Genomic DNA, 14,397 nt, shown 5'->3' on the forward strand with positions numbered 1-14,397 from the left:
TCCCTGGAGGGATTTGGAAGTGGGGAGGGCAGAGGAGCCCACCCCTCGAGGTTGCTGTTTTCTCCAGGGGAATTGCTCTCTGTAGCGTGGAGATCGCTTATCATTCCAGGGAGGTCTCCAGGCCTCACCTGGAGGTTGGCAACTGCAGTCCTCCAGAGAGATCCCCTTTGCCTAGGAAGCTACGTGTGTGCGTGCCTGTGAGTTAGATGATTTGGCTCCTGTGAGGAGTTGGGAACACAGTGGGGCTTCAGGTCTCCAATGGTCCCATCCTGTTTTCCTTCTCCGGCCAGCTATAAAAGGGATGGGGGGGGGATGGTAGGAAGAAGGGGGGTGTCATGCTATGTCCCCTGCCCCCATTACTTTCCTGGCTTTTGCCATTCCAAAACACAAATAGCTGTTGCCAAAACTCCCCCCCCCTTAAGTCCTGGAAGTGTACTTCTGCTCTCCCTGCCCCCTCCCTGCCCCCCCCCCCAAGCTGGTGGTCAGGCCAGTCTTCTCCTCTCTGACTGGGGAGGGGGGAGGGAGGGTCTCTTTGCAATCAAAGGGGTTGCTGCCGAGGAAGAAACAGCCAAGCCAGCCTACTTGGCACCACTCTGAGAAATGGTCTGTGAGCCGGCAGGCCCGAGGAGTCCACTTTCCCCCACGAACTGGAGCCTGCTGGTTTCTTTCCTGTCGGAGGATGTGCAGCACTGGAGTTAGAGGGGTCCAAGCTTTGGACTCAATGAATATGAAATTTGAAGCAAAGGATGTCTAGGCATGCCCAGAAGTGCCTGCTGAGGAAGTTAATGTAGAGTGTGTGCAGGCAAGCCAGCCACAGATTGTGTGTGCAAAGCTTGGGCTTACGTGTTGTGTTTACATGTGCAGAAAATTTCAAAGTGTGCATTCAGGCATTGGGTGCAAATGTGCCCCCAAAGGTAACAGTTGTAAAAGAAGTATCTGAAGGAGTGCGTGCACACGATTGTTGATACCCAGAATAAACCTTTGTTGGTCTTAGAGGTGCCACTCTGGACTCAGACTTTGTTCAGTTGTAAAGGCAGGCTGTGTGTGTGTCCGTGCATGCTGAGGCTGTCGTGTACATGCTGAACTACTGTTTGTACAGGCAATGCTCCCTCTAAGCTGTGGAATCCTGTGAGCAAAAATTCTACTTTGTGAGCTACTGGCATTAAAGTTGTGAGCGAGCAGTTTGGCTACTGCATAAGTTAGTTTGCTTTGGAGCTAGCTCACACTAACTCAGCAGAGAGGGAACACTGTGTACAGGGTTTGTGAGTTAGGTAATGTACCTGTGAATGTGCAGAAAGGACCAGATAGGCTGACACTGTTTGCAGATACCCAGCTACTGTTTGCAGATACCCAGGTGACTCTAAGGCTGGGTCTCTACAGGTTAAGCTTTGTGGAAATGTTAGATCAGTGATTGCTAAGCAATCGTGTGCATGCACACTCCTTCAGATACTTCTTTTACAACTGTTACCTTTGGGGGCACATTTGCACCAAATGCCTGAATGCACGCTTTGAATTTTTCCTCTTTGTGTTACAATCTCCCTAAATAATTGTGGCCCATGTGAAGTAAAGAATCAGGATTCAGGCAAGTGGGGGTGGATTTTGCAAGCCCAGTGCAACCAGGTATAATGTTCAGAATGCCCAGCAGAACCCAGTGCCACTGGCACTGCAAGCTTAAAAGTACTGATCTCAAAGCACAGAGTCTCAAATCCAAGCAAGGGGGTGGGATTTTCAATGCTCTGTACAAGAAAATGGGACAAAGGAACACCAGCAACTGACATGACTAGTTTGAAGCCGGACAGGAGTGTTTCCAAGGCTGGAGAGTTCTGCCTCCCCCCTTTAGGTTTGGTAAACATTTTGTTTGAGCAGAGACACTCTGTCTGGAAATGCAGCCATTCACCAACCAGCAGGAACCTCCTTTAACTACTTGAAAGTTCATGTAAAGTTTGTGCTGGTTGACCTGCCACGAACTTTAGTTCCTGAGTCACTTTGTGCCCATCCCTAGATTTTACTTATCGTTGCTGGATAGGAAAGCTCCCCAGGTGCATGGCCGCTACGTGGGGACAATCTGCGGTGGTCTTCTGGTCTAGTCTGGAAATCTTGGCTGCCTGTGTAGAGTGAATGGTGCTATGTCTCTGTTTTGTTTTGGTTTCCAGAGAGGATCTGCCGAGCACTGTGATCTCCAAAATGCACAGGACCACCAGGATAAAAATCACAGAGCTGAACCCCCACTTGATGTGCGCCTTGTGTGGAGGCTACTTCATAGATGCCACGACCATCGTGGAGTGCTTACACTCTTGTAAGTTTCCAGCCGCATGGCAGAAGGCTCTGGAATTAATCTGGGACCCATTTCGCCTCTGGGCTCTTTTCAGTAGTGGAGGTGGCTTGTAGTACATACGAAGCAATCATGGAAGAGGCATGCCTTCGAGCATACAAAGAGTGCATTCCCCTCACTGTTGAACTCTCAAGGGGCCGTGGTGCCTGGTCACCACAGTGGGAAATCCAATGGTACCTCTCCAGAAAGGAAAAGAAATATGTCAAGGAATAGACGGTTCATTTATTTACCCTGTTGTGTTAATGTTTGAGGAAGTCCACATCATCATAAAGCAATTAAAAACATAAACCTCAAGCCAGCCATCACAACAGTGAAGGATGGTAGCAGACAAAATTGTGCTGACTGCTAAAATGCCCACATTTTTTTGGGGGGGGGGGAATAAGAGGTGCTGTTCATAATGGACTGTTCTGTCCTGAAATAAGAAGCGTTAAGCCTGGGGCATAAAGTTGGTCAGCAGTGGAGTTGGGCAAAGGGAGGAGGCAAGAGGATTCCAAAGAACTTGGGGCCACCACTTGAGGAGGCCCTGGCCATTCGCCTTGCTCCTAAACAGGGTGGGCGTGGGGACCATGAAGAAGAGAAGATACTGGATTTATACCCTGCCCCTCACTCAGAGCGGCTTACAAACTCCTTTCCCTCCCCCTCCCCACAACAGACACCCTGTGAGTTTGGTGGGGCTGAGAGAGCTCTTTCGAGAACTGCTCTGACAGAACTATGGCTTGCCCAAGGTCATCCAACAGCTGCAAGTGGATGAGTGGGGAATCAAACCCGGTTCTCCCAGACTAGAGTCCGCGCACTTAACCACGACACCAAGCAGGACTTGTGAGAAAAAATGTAATGGGTGGACTTTGTTGCTTTGGGAGGACACCCTAAAACCTGTGGGCTGAGTTGGCTACCGGGGGGGGGGGGTTTACTGCTCCTCTCCCCCTGCCCCCAATGTTGTGTCATGCAGGTCTCTGAGCTGCCGAACAGCAGCTCATGAAATAAAAGAGGGTGCCGTATTTTCACCTTCAATGCCTTATTTCCTCCCTTTTAGTGCTGTGATTTGCTTGGCAGCCCCTGGAACCCAGAAGACCCCATGGGGTGGGGGGTGGGGAGGGGCAGCCCCAGCCAAATTGCTGCCAGGAGACCTGTGTGGGCCTCATCCTGCCGGGCAGGCGGAGGGTCGCTGTGGCCCTCTCCAAGGCTTTGGCCCTGGCAGAGTTGAGGCAGGCGGCCGCTGAGGCTCTTTGCCTCTGTGCTCAGGGGCCCTGCCCTTGGCCTTAGGGGAGACAGGCTCGAATGAGCAGCTGGTGTGGGTCCTGGTCACAGAGCTGAGTGCTGACTTTCTCTCTCCCTCCCTCCCCCCTTTTCTCCGTCCAGTCTGTAAAACTTGCATCGTCCGGTACCTGGAGACCAACAAATACTGCCCGATGTGTGACGTTCAAGTGCACAAAACGAGGCCCCTCCTAAGCATCAGGTATTTTGCACCGACCCCTGCCTTGACACAATGATACCGGGATGGCCAGGGGAATGTTATGGGGGGGGGAACACATGATGGCAGCTCTGGAGCTTGCCGTGCGGAGCCTGCGGATGTGTGTGGAGAGGCGACCTGCAGCCTCAGGGCACGCCAGGGTTCCCGGCGCTCTGCTGCTCTCTGGGCTTTCTTGGCAGCGGTGTGGGAGGGGCTGGGGGTGTTCTTCTTCTAAGCCACAGAGGCCTTCTGACCTGTTCTCCATTGTGGGCTGCCTGGCTGGATCAGGCAGGGAAAAGGCAATGGCTTCGCTCCCTGTTTCCAGCACTAGCTAGCGAGATGCTCCAATGTCAGGCACAGAAGAGAGGCTCTTGGGCGGGGTGGGGGGGGGCGGCTTTCTCAAAGGGAGGCGGCCTCTGGGCAGGGATCTTCTCCTGTTTTTCTCTCAAGGCCATTAGCAACTGGGAGATACGATTCGTGATCCCCGCACAGGAACCTCCTCCTGATGGGGAAAACTTACATTGCGACAGCCAGAAGTTGTAACTTCTCACGTTCTGTTTGGGTCAGACACCTGATTTGTAAATGGGAGGCCCTGGGGCACATTCCGCCTGAAATCCGCCCTCCTCCCAGCAATGTTCCCTCTAAGCTATGGAGCTCTGTGAGCAAAAATTCTACTCTGTGAGCTACTGGCATTAACGTGAGCAGGAGATTTGGCTGCTGCATAAATTAGTTTGCTCTGGAGCCATCCTTCCTGAGCTAAGACAAAAATGTATGAGCCAGAGGCTAAAAACCTGTGAGCTGGCTCACACTAACTCAGCTTAGAGGGAACACTGCCTCCCAGTCCCAAGTGAGTGCGGATGGTTAGCTGGGGTCAGTGTTCCCTCTAAGCTGTGGAATCTTGTGAGCAGAAATTATACTTTGTGAGCTGCTGGCATTAAAGTTATGAGCAAGCGATTTGGCCACTGCATACATTAGTTTGCTCTGGAGCCCCATCCTCCCTGAGCTAAGACAAAAATGTGTGAGCCAGAGGTTAAAAACCTGTGAGCTGGCTCACACTAACTCAGCTTAGGGGGAACACTGGCTGGGGTCCCCTTGAGGCGTGAGGGAGGCATTTTTTCCCCAGTGGATCCAAAATGAGCACCAATATTAAAGGCCAAACCCTAGCAAGCCTTGCCTCAAAAGAAGCCGGGACAACAACACACACCCGTCAAAAACAGGCAGAGGATTCTCACACCTCAAGGCAGAGGATTCTCATCTCTCTCCACACTTCCTTTGACTTGCTGTAGCACTGATACACAGCTGGGTCTGTGCAAGAGCAGGACTCGGATCTGCAGCCCTGCTTGTGCCGTGAAGGTTCTTCCAGTGGGTGGGGGGCAGCATTGATGCAACACGGGGGTGGGTGGGGAATGCCTTGCCCCCTGTAAGTAAAGCCCCTGTAAGTAAGTCTCAATTAAAGAGTGCTGTGAATGCCCAGCTGGAGTCTCTAGAGCAGTCACTGGACCACAGACCAGCAGCCCTTGAAGAGACCATGAGAACAATTTCACTGGGGTATGGCTGTGGTTTATGGGGCAGTGATCCGTTGGCCTCAGAACGTTTGCATGAAACCTGCCCACCTACAGCATGCTGATGGCTAATACTTAGGAAATCAGAATTCCATCCAGAAAAGCCCCGTTCTCCAGCCTGAATAAGAAACTATTAAGAATTTTCATATGTGCCCACCAATGCTCCCTCTACAGGAAAGGGCAGAACACACAAAAATGGCAGCTAGCTGACACCTTGAAGAAACCATGAGAACAATTTCATCGGGGTGTGGCCATGGTTTATGGGGCCGTGATCTGTTGGCCTCAGAACGTTTGCATGAACCTGCCCGCCCTACAGCGTGCTGATGGCTAATACTTAGGAAATCAGAATTCCATCCAGAAAAGCCCCGTTCTCCAGCCTGAATAAGAAACTATTAAGAATTTTCATATGTGCCCACCAATGCTCCCTCTAAGCTGTGGAGTCTTGTGAGCGACTGGCATTAAAGTTGTGAGCGAGTGATTTGGCTACTCCATAAATTAGTTCGCTCTGGAGCCCTCCTTCCTGAGCGAAGACAAAAACCTGTGAGCAGGAGGCTAAGAAATTATGAGCTAGCTCACACTCACTCAGCTTAGAGGGAACACCCTTACTCATTTTGGGTAATTCATTCCGTTTTTGCCAGTCACGGGGAAGGGCAGTGAACTATGTAGAAACTGACTTCCTCCCACAACTGTGGGAAGACGCCTCCCCCCCCCCCCCCCCCCCCCACCCGCACAGTTTTTTTTCGACTTCAGGTTTCCTGGTGCATCCGGAAGGGCTTGAAACGCGAGGGGCTCAGAGGGTGGAGTTCCCCTGGGGGGGGGGGGATTCAGACCATGGAGCCACCCTTCTCTCGCTCCCCCTCCCCAGAAGAGCACCTGTCAGTGGAGGCTGCCGACAGCTCCTCCCCCTTTGTGGCTCTCCCTGCCTGGGATGGGGCTTCTCCTGCTTCCTTCTGCAGGCACAGTAGGGAAGGCCAGCCCGCTCTGCTTTCCCCTGGGCTTTGAAGCCGGCATCTTACCCACTTCCCCATTTGTCTGGATTTTGGGGGAAGCCAGACAGGCCTTAATGGACTCTGCAGATGGTTGGCATAGAAACTAAGAAGGCCGCCTACCGCAGCGGCCAGGCTTCTCTCCAGGCTTATTTTTAGCTCCCGCTCTGTGTAAATTCGCTTCTCTGGTAACACTTTAGGCTCTCTGCGAAATATTTACAAGCTGGGTTCCCCTCCGGTGTTTCCTCGGAGGCCCACGGACCTCCTCACGCTCAGGCTCCCGGGCCTGCCAGATGGGTACCAGACGGCGCAGATAGGGAGGCACAAGCAAGGAGCCAAAAGAGCCGTCAGTCCCGCAGAATATGTCATGTACTTGTCTTCGTGCACAGTCCGCCTTTCTCATGGAGATTCAAGGCGGAGGACACAGTTTTAGAGAAGCCGTCAGAGCAGTGTGATGCATACAGCCACCAATATGATAAAACAGGGCTGCAGAATGGGAGAGCAGCGCGCCGGAACAATATCCCGTTTGGGGTTTGCTTCATGGGCAAGGGAGGACTTCCGCCATTTAAAGAGCCACTCTCCTGCTGTGTGTAAGTTAGAAATGTTGATTCAGAAACACTTGGGCTCTACTGGTAGCAGGAGCTCCTTTGCATATTAGGCCACACACCCCTAGTGTAGCCAATCCTCCAAGAGCTTACAGAGCTCTTCTTACTGGGGCTACTGTAAGCTCTTGGAGGATTGGCTACACTAGCGGTGTGTGGCCTAATATGCAAAAGAGCTCCTGCTACCCTTCAGTAGCCCCCGTTCACAAGTTAAAGTGAATGCACGTGTACGGTCCGTGAGTGCATTGAGTAATTCACCAGACATACAGCAGAAGAGGTGATTGAGACGGCACATTTCTTCCAGGTACTGCTTTCATTCGAATACCCGTTGGCCAGCTGCTTTTCCACCCAGTCCATGGTCTCCCAAGGTGGCGATTTGAGCATTTGAGACATCCAAGCATTTGAGACATTAAAAAAGCATTGAAAACACAAATGTATATAACATAGTTAAAACAATAAAAAAACAGGGCTATTTTTGGGCAGGAACGCGCAGGAATGGAGTTCCAGCTGGCTCCCGAGTTGGCCACACCCAGCAGGAACTCATTAGCATAATAGGCCACACCCAACAGCAGGAACTCATTCGGATTGGCTACATTAGGGGTGTGTGGCCTAACATGCAAAGGAGTTCCTGCTACCAAAAAAGCCCTGGGCTTTGACAACAAACACGGTAAACAGAATAAGAAGCAAAAGGTGGGTGTGGCTGGATGAGCACACTTCTGGTAACACGGGGTGTGTGGCTTAATATGCTAATGAGCTGTATTGTCGTGGGTATGGCCTAATATGCTAATGTGTTTCTGCTGTTGGGTGTGGTCTGTTATGCTAATGAGTTCCTGCTGGGCTTTTTCTACAAAAAAAGCCCTGATAAAAAACATAATCTAAATTCAGAAGTGGAGCACAGGGGGCAAGGCCTCTCGGCCCCCCCCCCCGTCTCCTAGGCAACCCTTGAACATGCAGGAGAATTTGGGGCTTCAGCACTGCTGAGTAGCAGCAACAGGAGCTGAGCTCCTGCCTTCCACCTCTGGCTTCCAGGCACATTTAAATCCTATTATGTCGGTCTTGAAAGAAAAGACATGAGTGAGTGGATTGCAGGGTGGGGCTTACATTGTCTGTGTGGGCCCACAAATGCTTTTGGGGTTAAGCAAATGTCAAGCCACAGCCCTGTGGCCCTGGCAGAGGGTTATAGCCTCTCTCCTGCTCGGCGGAACTCTTTTATTTTAGGTTAAATGCTTAAGATCACGGTGGATTTAATTACCCTTTAGCCATTCTCTAATTGCTGTGCTACCTGGCGTGGGTCAAAGAGGAGTCAGAGAACAGACGATTGTTTCAGGGCATATTTGGAGTGGGATAGGACAGAGGGTGGGATGCTAGTCTGCAGCGGGGAATAGTGAGCAGGGAGTTGCAGGTTTGCCCCTGGGTTGGTCATATGGTTGCCAATCTCCAGGTAGCGCCTGGAGATCTCCCACGGTTACAATTGATCTCCAGGCAAACGAGATCAGTTCCCCTGGAGGAAATGGCTGCTTTGGAGGGTGGGTTCTGTGGCACATTATACCCTGCTGACGTCCTCCCTCTCCCCGAACCCCACCAGCCCTAGACTACGCCCCCCAAACCAAATTTCCCAACCTGGAGTTGAGAGCCCTATGTATGTTTCTGGCCTTCGTGGCTGAGAAGACTATTGTTATGTAGCTGGTCTCTTACAAAGAAGTGTCACCACAAGGCATTCCTAACAGAACAACTGTTTGTATTTATTCAGCCGTCTTGAATATTACCTTCTACAAGAGAGTGTCACCCCCTCTGGTCTACCAACAAGCTACACTTCTGGTCGATTCTGTACATTACATTCCCCTTCTTTTGAATAATTGCAGTTGAATTGACATCTGAAATAAAAGATGTCCTTTTACGGACTTAATGTTACATGATCTTTCCAAATCTTTGGCTTTATTTCTCAGTCGTATCTAGAAAACCTGACTTTTGTCTGTTTACTGGTCTGAGTCAGGTGGTTCCTGTTTTGTTTCCTGCGCATCTTTATTTTCCATGGTTGTGTGAGTGTCTTTCCCCCTGTTTTCTGCTTCTTTTGGTGTATTTGTGAACTCAGATGACTTCTGTAGTTTGAGGTGTGGTTCTTGAAATTTGCACCTGTTTTTTGCTGTGCTGTTTTTACGTATCTCGGTTGCTTTCTGTTTCTCCCGTATTCCTCTCCTGTGTGCGTCTGCACCACACACAGTGCAGCCACCACTTTTGCTGGTTCCCAGTGCCCATCACTTCGTCGTACTCTTACTGACTCTCCTTCTTTCAGAGGTTTTAGTAACTTGGTGCCTCAATCATAATACATTTTCTGCTTGAACTCAGCATTGGTGTTGCTTTTTCTAATTATTTCAGCATGCGGGATTTTTGGTAGTTGTCTGTTGGTGTTTGGAAGACCGGAGTTCAGGCACCTACTCATAAGAGAGTTGTGCTGGTGAGGCATCTCCCTCTGTTGGTGTGTTTCTGTAATTCAGCAACTGTAGGTATATACCTTGATCAGTCTGTTTGGCTTTTTTTCCATTAAGCTCTCCACAGTTTGCACCTGCTTTTCTGCTAGTCCAGTTGACTGCGCGTAGTCGGGGATGCACACATGTGTTTAAACACCACTTCTTAGCAAAGGCTTCATACTCCAGTGATGCATCCTGTACTTCATTATCCAACACCAATTCCTCGCACATTCCATGCCTTGCTAAAATGAACTTTAAAGACTACAGTGTCAGGTAACCAGATAACTTCTGGATCCCTGCTGTAGTAGTCCACCACAAGCAAGTCTCGGGTGAACACGTCCATCCCGTTGGCTGCCATGACCTGCTTGGTGTTGCATCATCAGTTCTTTTGTGGCCCCGGTCACACGGGCCGGATATCGCCGGGGGGGAGGCGTGGCTAATTGCCCCGGCTCAGTTTGATCCACGATTACGTGATCAGACGCGCCAGCAGCACACCACGGGTCCGTCCCTCGGTGCCGGCGGGTAAACGAGGGTGGCGATCACACGACGATCCTGCAGCATGGCAAAGAAGCGGCGCGGCGCGATCTCACCAGCAATGGCTAGGCACCGCTGCCGTGACAAACTGGATCATTATTTTTTTTTTAAAGCCGAAACGGCACTTTCGCTTTCCTCTTTGTCCATGTCCATGCTCTTTGGAGGGTACCTTGTTGCAGTGATTTTTGGATGACAGTCTGCTCTCCTCGCAATATAAGATCCTTGTGAATTGTCAGTTCCTCCTTGACATTCCAGAAATCTTTTATTTCCAGGTACACTTGCGGCTTCATTTTGGGCCATCTTCTCCTTATCACCCCCATTAATTTCTGCATTGTCTCCTCTTTCTTTCTTGCTTGCTTTATTTATTCCAGTTTCTTCTCAGTGGCTAGATAATTCTTTAAGATCATATGAACCTGTTCCTCCTGGTCTTCTTTCTGTTTGGTATTTGTGCCTAGTAGAAATACTCTGGAAATGTGCTGCTACAGGTATTTTCTTCCCTGATTTGTATGTGATTCTCGGGTCATATTTTTTTAAAATGCAGACTCATTCTTTGCAGCCTAGCTGGTATCTCAGCTAGAATTTTTTTCATTGTGTGTTCCAGGGGTTCTGCCATAGATGTATTGATAGAACCTTTCCTCATACGGAAAGTGTTCCAACCCCTTTTATCATTCGAGTTGCCCTTTTCTGCACTTTTTCCAAAGCTATAATATCCTTTTTAAGGTGTGGTGACCAGAACTGCACACAGTATTCCAAATGAGGTCACACCATTGATTTATATAGGGGCATTATGATATTGGCTGATCTGTTTTCAATACCCTTCCTAATAATCCCCAGCATAGCATTGGCCTTCTTTATTGCAGTCACACACTGTCTCGACATTTTCAGTGAGTTATCCACTACAACTCCAAGATCTCTCTCTTGATCAGTCTCTGCCAGTTCAGACCCCATCAATGTGTATTTATATTTAGGATTTTTAGCTCCAATGTGCATCACCTTGCACTTGGCCACATTGAACCCCATTTGCCATGTTGACACCCACTCGCCCATCCTTGACAGATCCCCTTGGAGTGCCTCACAATCCTCACTGGTTTTCACCACCCTGAACAACTTTGTATCATCCGCAAATTTAGCCACTTCACTGCTTACTCCCATCTCCAAATCATTAATGAACAAGTTAAAAAGCAGTGGACCAAGTACTGATCCCTGCGGTACCCCACTGCTTACCACCCTCCACTGAGAAAATTGCCCACCTACACTCACTCTCTGTTTTCTATGAACTAGCCAGTTTTTGATCCATAAAAGAACTTGTCCTTCTATCCCATGATTTTTGAGCTTACTTAGGAGCCTTTGATGAGGAACTTTATCAAAAGCTTTCTGGAAGTCAAGGTAAATAATATCTATTGGATCCCCCTTGTCCACATGTTTGTTCACCCCCTCAAAGAACACTAACAGGTTAGTGAGACAAGATCTTCCCTTACAGAAACCGTGCTGAGTCTGCCTCAATAGGTTTTGTTCATCTATGTGCCTACTAATTCTTTCCTTAATAATGGTTTCCACCAATTTACCCGGTATCGACGTCAGACTGACTGGCCTGTAATTTCCCGGATCTCCTCTGGAACCCTTTTTAAAGATGGGAGTGACATTAGCTACCTTCCAATCCTCAGGAATGGAGGCAGATTTTAAGGAAAGATTACATATCTTTGTCAGGAGATCTACAAGTTCACATTTGAGTTCTTTCAGAACTCTCGGATGTATGCCATCTGGGCCTGGTGATTTTTCAGTTTTTAAGTTGTCTATCAGTTTTAGGACCTCCTCTCTCATCACCTCAATCTGACTCAGGTCTTCCAACACCCCTCCTGAAATCAGTGGTTCTGGAGTGGGCAAGCACTTCTCATCTTCCACAGTGAAGACGGAGGCAAAAAATGCATTTAGCTTCTCAGCCATTTCCCTATCATCCTTCAATACTCCTTTTACCCCTTGGTCGTCCAAGGGCCCCACTGCCTCCCTGGCTGGTTTCCTGTTTCTAATGTATTTGAAGAAAGTTTTATTGTTGGTTTTTACGTTTTTTGCTATATGCTCCTCATATTCCCTTTTTGCCTGCCTGACCTCAGACTTGCATTTTATTTGCCATAGCCTGTGTTCCGTTTTATCAGCCTCACTGTGACTAGCTTTCCACTGCTTAAAGGAATTCTTTTTACTTTTTACAGCCTCCATTACTCTGTTTGTTAACCATGCAGGCTTTTTCCTATACCTGTTTGTGCCTTTCCTAACCTGCGGAATATATATTTTTTGAGCTTCTAGGATCGTAGTTTTAAATAGATCCCAAGCTTCCCCAATTGTTTTGACCCTTTCTACTTTTCCTTTCAGTTTCCTCCCCACGTGTCCCCTCATATCAGAGAAATTACCCCTTTTAAAGTTAAAAATGGTTGTGTGAGTCTTTTTGGCCAATTCTCTATTTGTACAAATGATGAACTCAACAACATTATGATCACTGTTTCCAAGCGGTGCAATCACTTTTACATCTCTCACCAGGTCTTGAGTGTTACTTAGGACCAAATCAAGGATCGCCTCTCCCCTGGTAGGTTCCGTGACCATCTGCTCCATAGCACAGTCATTTAGAGTGTCTAGAAACTCAATCTCTTTTTCCCGACTAGAACACATATTGACCCAATCAATGTGTGGGTAGTTAAAATCACCTATTATTACACAGTGTTTTTGTCTAGTTGCTATCTTTAAGGCATTCATCATTTTATAATCCTCCTCTATCTTTTGATCTGGTGGGCGATAACAAACTCCCAGTGTTAAGTTTCCTTTTGGCCCCCCTATTTCAACCCATAGAACTTCCAGAAGCGAATCCAATTCACTTAGCCTCTCAATCTTTCTAGACTTTATACCCTCTCTGGGAAAACCATAGAGTTTTTCCTCGGATGACCGTGGCCCCGCCCCCAGTGTGCCCGGAGTGGTCGTGTCACTTCTGGGTGACGTGCACGTCGGGGTGGGGTCCCCCCCGGGGACTTGGCAAGCCTAATTCTTAGGATTGCAGTGTTAGAATTTTAGTCGTGGCTCAGATTAAAATTGCGTTGAGCCACTTTGGCCATTTTAATCTGAAATATTTCAGCTCCTACAGCCTCTGTCACCAGGGAAATACCTGGAGAATTTGGGGGTGGAGGCTCGGGATGTCGGGGTTTGGGGAGTGGGAGGGACCTCAGTAGAGGCCACCATCGGAAGCAGCCGTTTTTGCCGGGGAAACTAACCTGCGTTGTCTCGAGACCAACTGTCATCCCAGGAGATCTCCAGCATCCACCTGGAGATTGGCAACCCCAATTAGCACCCATTCAGTCTGTGGTGGGAGATGGCCGTCGAGTGCCATCTCCTTTTCATGGCTTCAGCTTGGCGGTGGGTGGGGAGAAGAGAGTGGTTCCTTTTCGTGCCACTGCTGTAAGCAAAGCAAACTGTGAGTCTCCAGACATTTTCCTTTTGAGGGGCGTTCAAATGAGGGTTTTAGTATTGCACACTTCCCTGACTGACTGCTGATTTCCCCCCCTGGCCTTTCAGATCAGATAAAACCCTCCAGGACATCGTGTACAAGCTGGTGCCTGGACTTTTCAAAGGTACGAGGGTGGAGGTGGGCGCTATTTTTTATTAAAGGGCCCATGGAAGAAGAGGGGCCCTTGCTGAAAAGGAATCGGCGCTCACTTCTTTTCTTTGGCAGATGAAATGAAGAGACGGCGGGACTTCTATGCCGCGTATCCCATGACGGAGGGTAGGTGGCTCACCTTGGGGGCGGGGGGCTTTTCCCACTGCTTGGCAGTACTGCATATTTTTTTAAAGTCTGATTTTCATGTTCTGTTCCCCCTGCTCCTTCCTGACTTGCCTAGTTCCAAATGGATCAAATGAAGACCGAGGAGAAGTTTCGGAGCAAGAGAAGGGGAACCTGACAGATGATGAAATCGTTAGCTTATCCATAGAGTTCTATGAAGGAATCAGGTAATTCAGGGGCAGATGAAAGGAACGAAATCAATTTTGACTCGATCGATGTTCCATCATCTGCTTCGGCATTTTTTAAATAGTAAAATGCTGTAATGTCACTTGATTTGTTTTCTTGCAACATATGCATTTTTGGTTGTCCTCTTGAACATTCATTTTGGAAAAGCAGCAAATGACATATATAGGCCCCGGTCACACGGGCAGGATATCGGGGGGGGGAGGCGTGGCTGTTTGCCCCGGAGCGAACTACCGCGTGGCAGCCGGATCAAACGTCCCGCCTGACGTCCCGCCGACGTCCTGTGGTTGGGGGGAGGTGCCGATCATACCTCACTCCTGCGGCGCGGCAAAGAAGTGGTGCCGCGGGGGTTGTGTTGTTTTTTTTAATCCAAGTGTTCGCATGCGCCGTTGGGTGCTTGTGCGCACCCGTGAAGACTTGACCAAAAAAACAACTTTTCACGACGGGACATGGGCGGGCG

General features: G+C 49.2%; 1 protein-coding gene across 2 annotated transcripts in view; it reads left to right on the forward strand.

Moving 5' to 3' along the window:
* Positions 1–2,158: 2,158 nt before the first annotated feature.
* The window catches only part of PCGF2 (polycomb group ring finger 2), a 22,262-nt gene continuing 10,023 nt past the window's right edge, over positions 2,159–14,397 (forward strand). For both annotated transcript variants that reach the window (XM_015422770.1, XM_015422771.1), the window contains exons 1-5: positions 2,159–2,296; positions 3,692–3,788; positions 13,490–13,545; positions 13,647–13,697; positions 13,813–13,921. In XM_015422770.1, the coding sequence (XP_015278256.1) occupies positions 2,185–2,296; positions 3,692–3,788; positions 13,490–13,545; positions 13,647–13,697; positions 13,813–13,921 (425 nt within the window). In that variant the 5' untranslated portion in view covers positions 2,159–2,184. The remainder of the gene's footprint in view (positions 2,297–3,691; positions 3,789–13,489; positions 13,546–13,646; positions 13,698–13,812; positions 13,922–14,397) is intronic.

This window comes from Gekko japonicus, unplaced genomic scaffold (genome assembly GCF_001447785.1).
Source record: "Gekko japonicus isolate JY-2015 unplaced genomic scaffold, Gekko_japonicus_V1.1 scaffold3422, whole genome shotgun sequence".
Classification (NCBI taxonomy): domain Eukaryota; kingdom Metazoa; phylum Chordata; class Lepidosauria; order Squamata; family Gekkonidae; genus Gekko; species Gekko japonicus.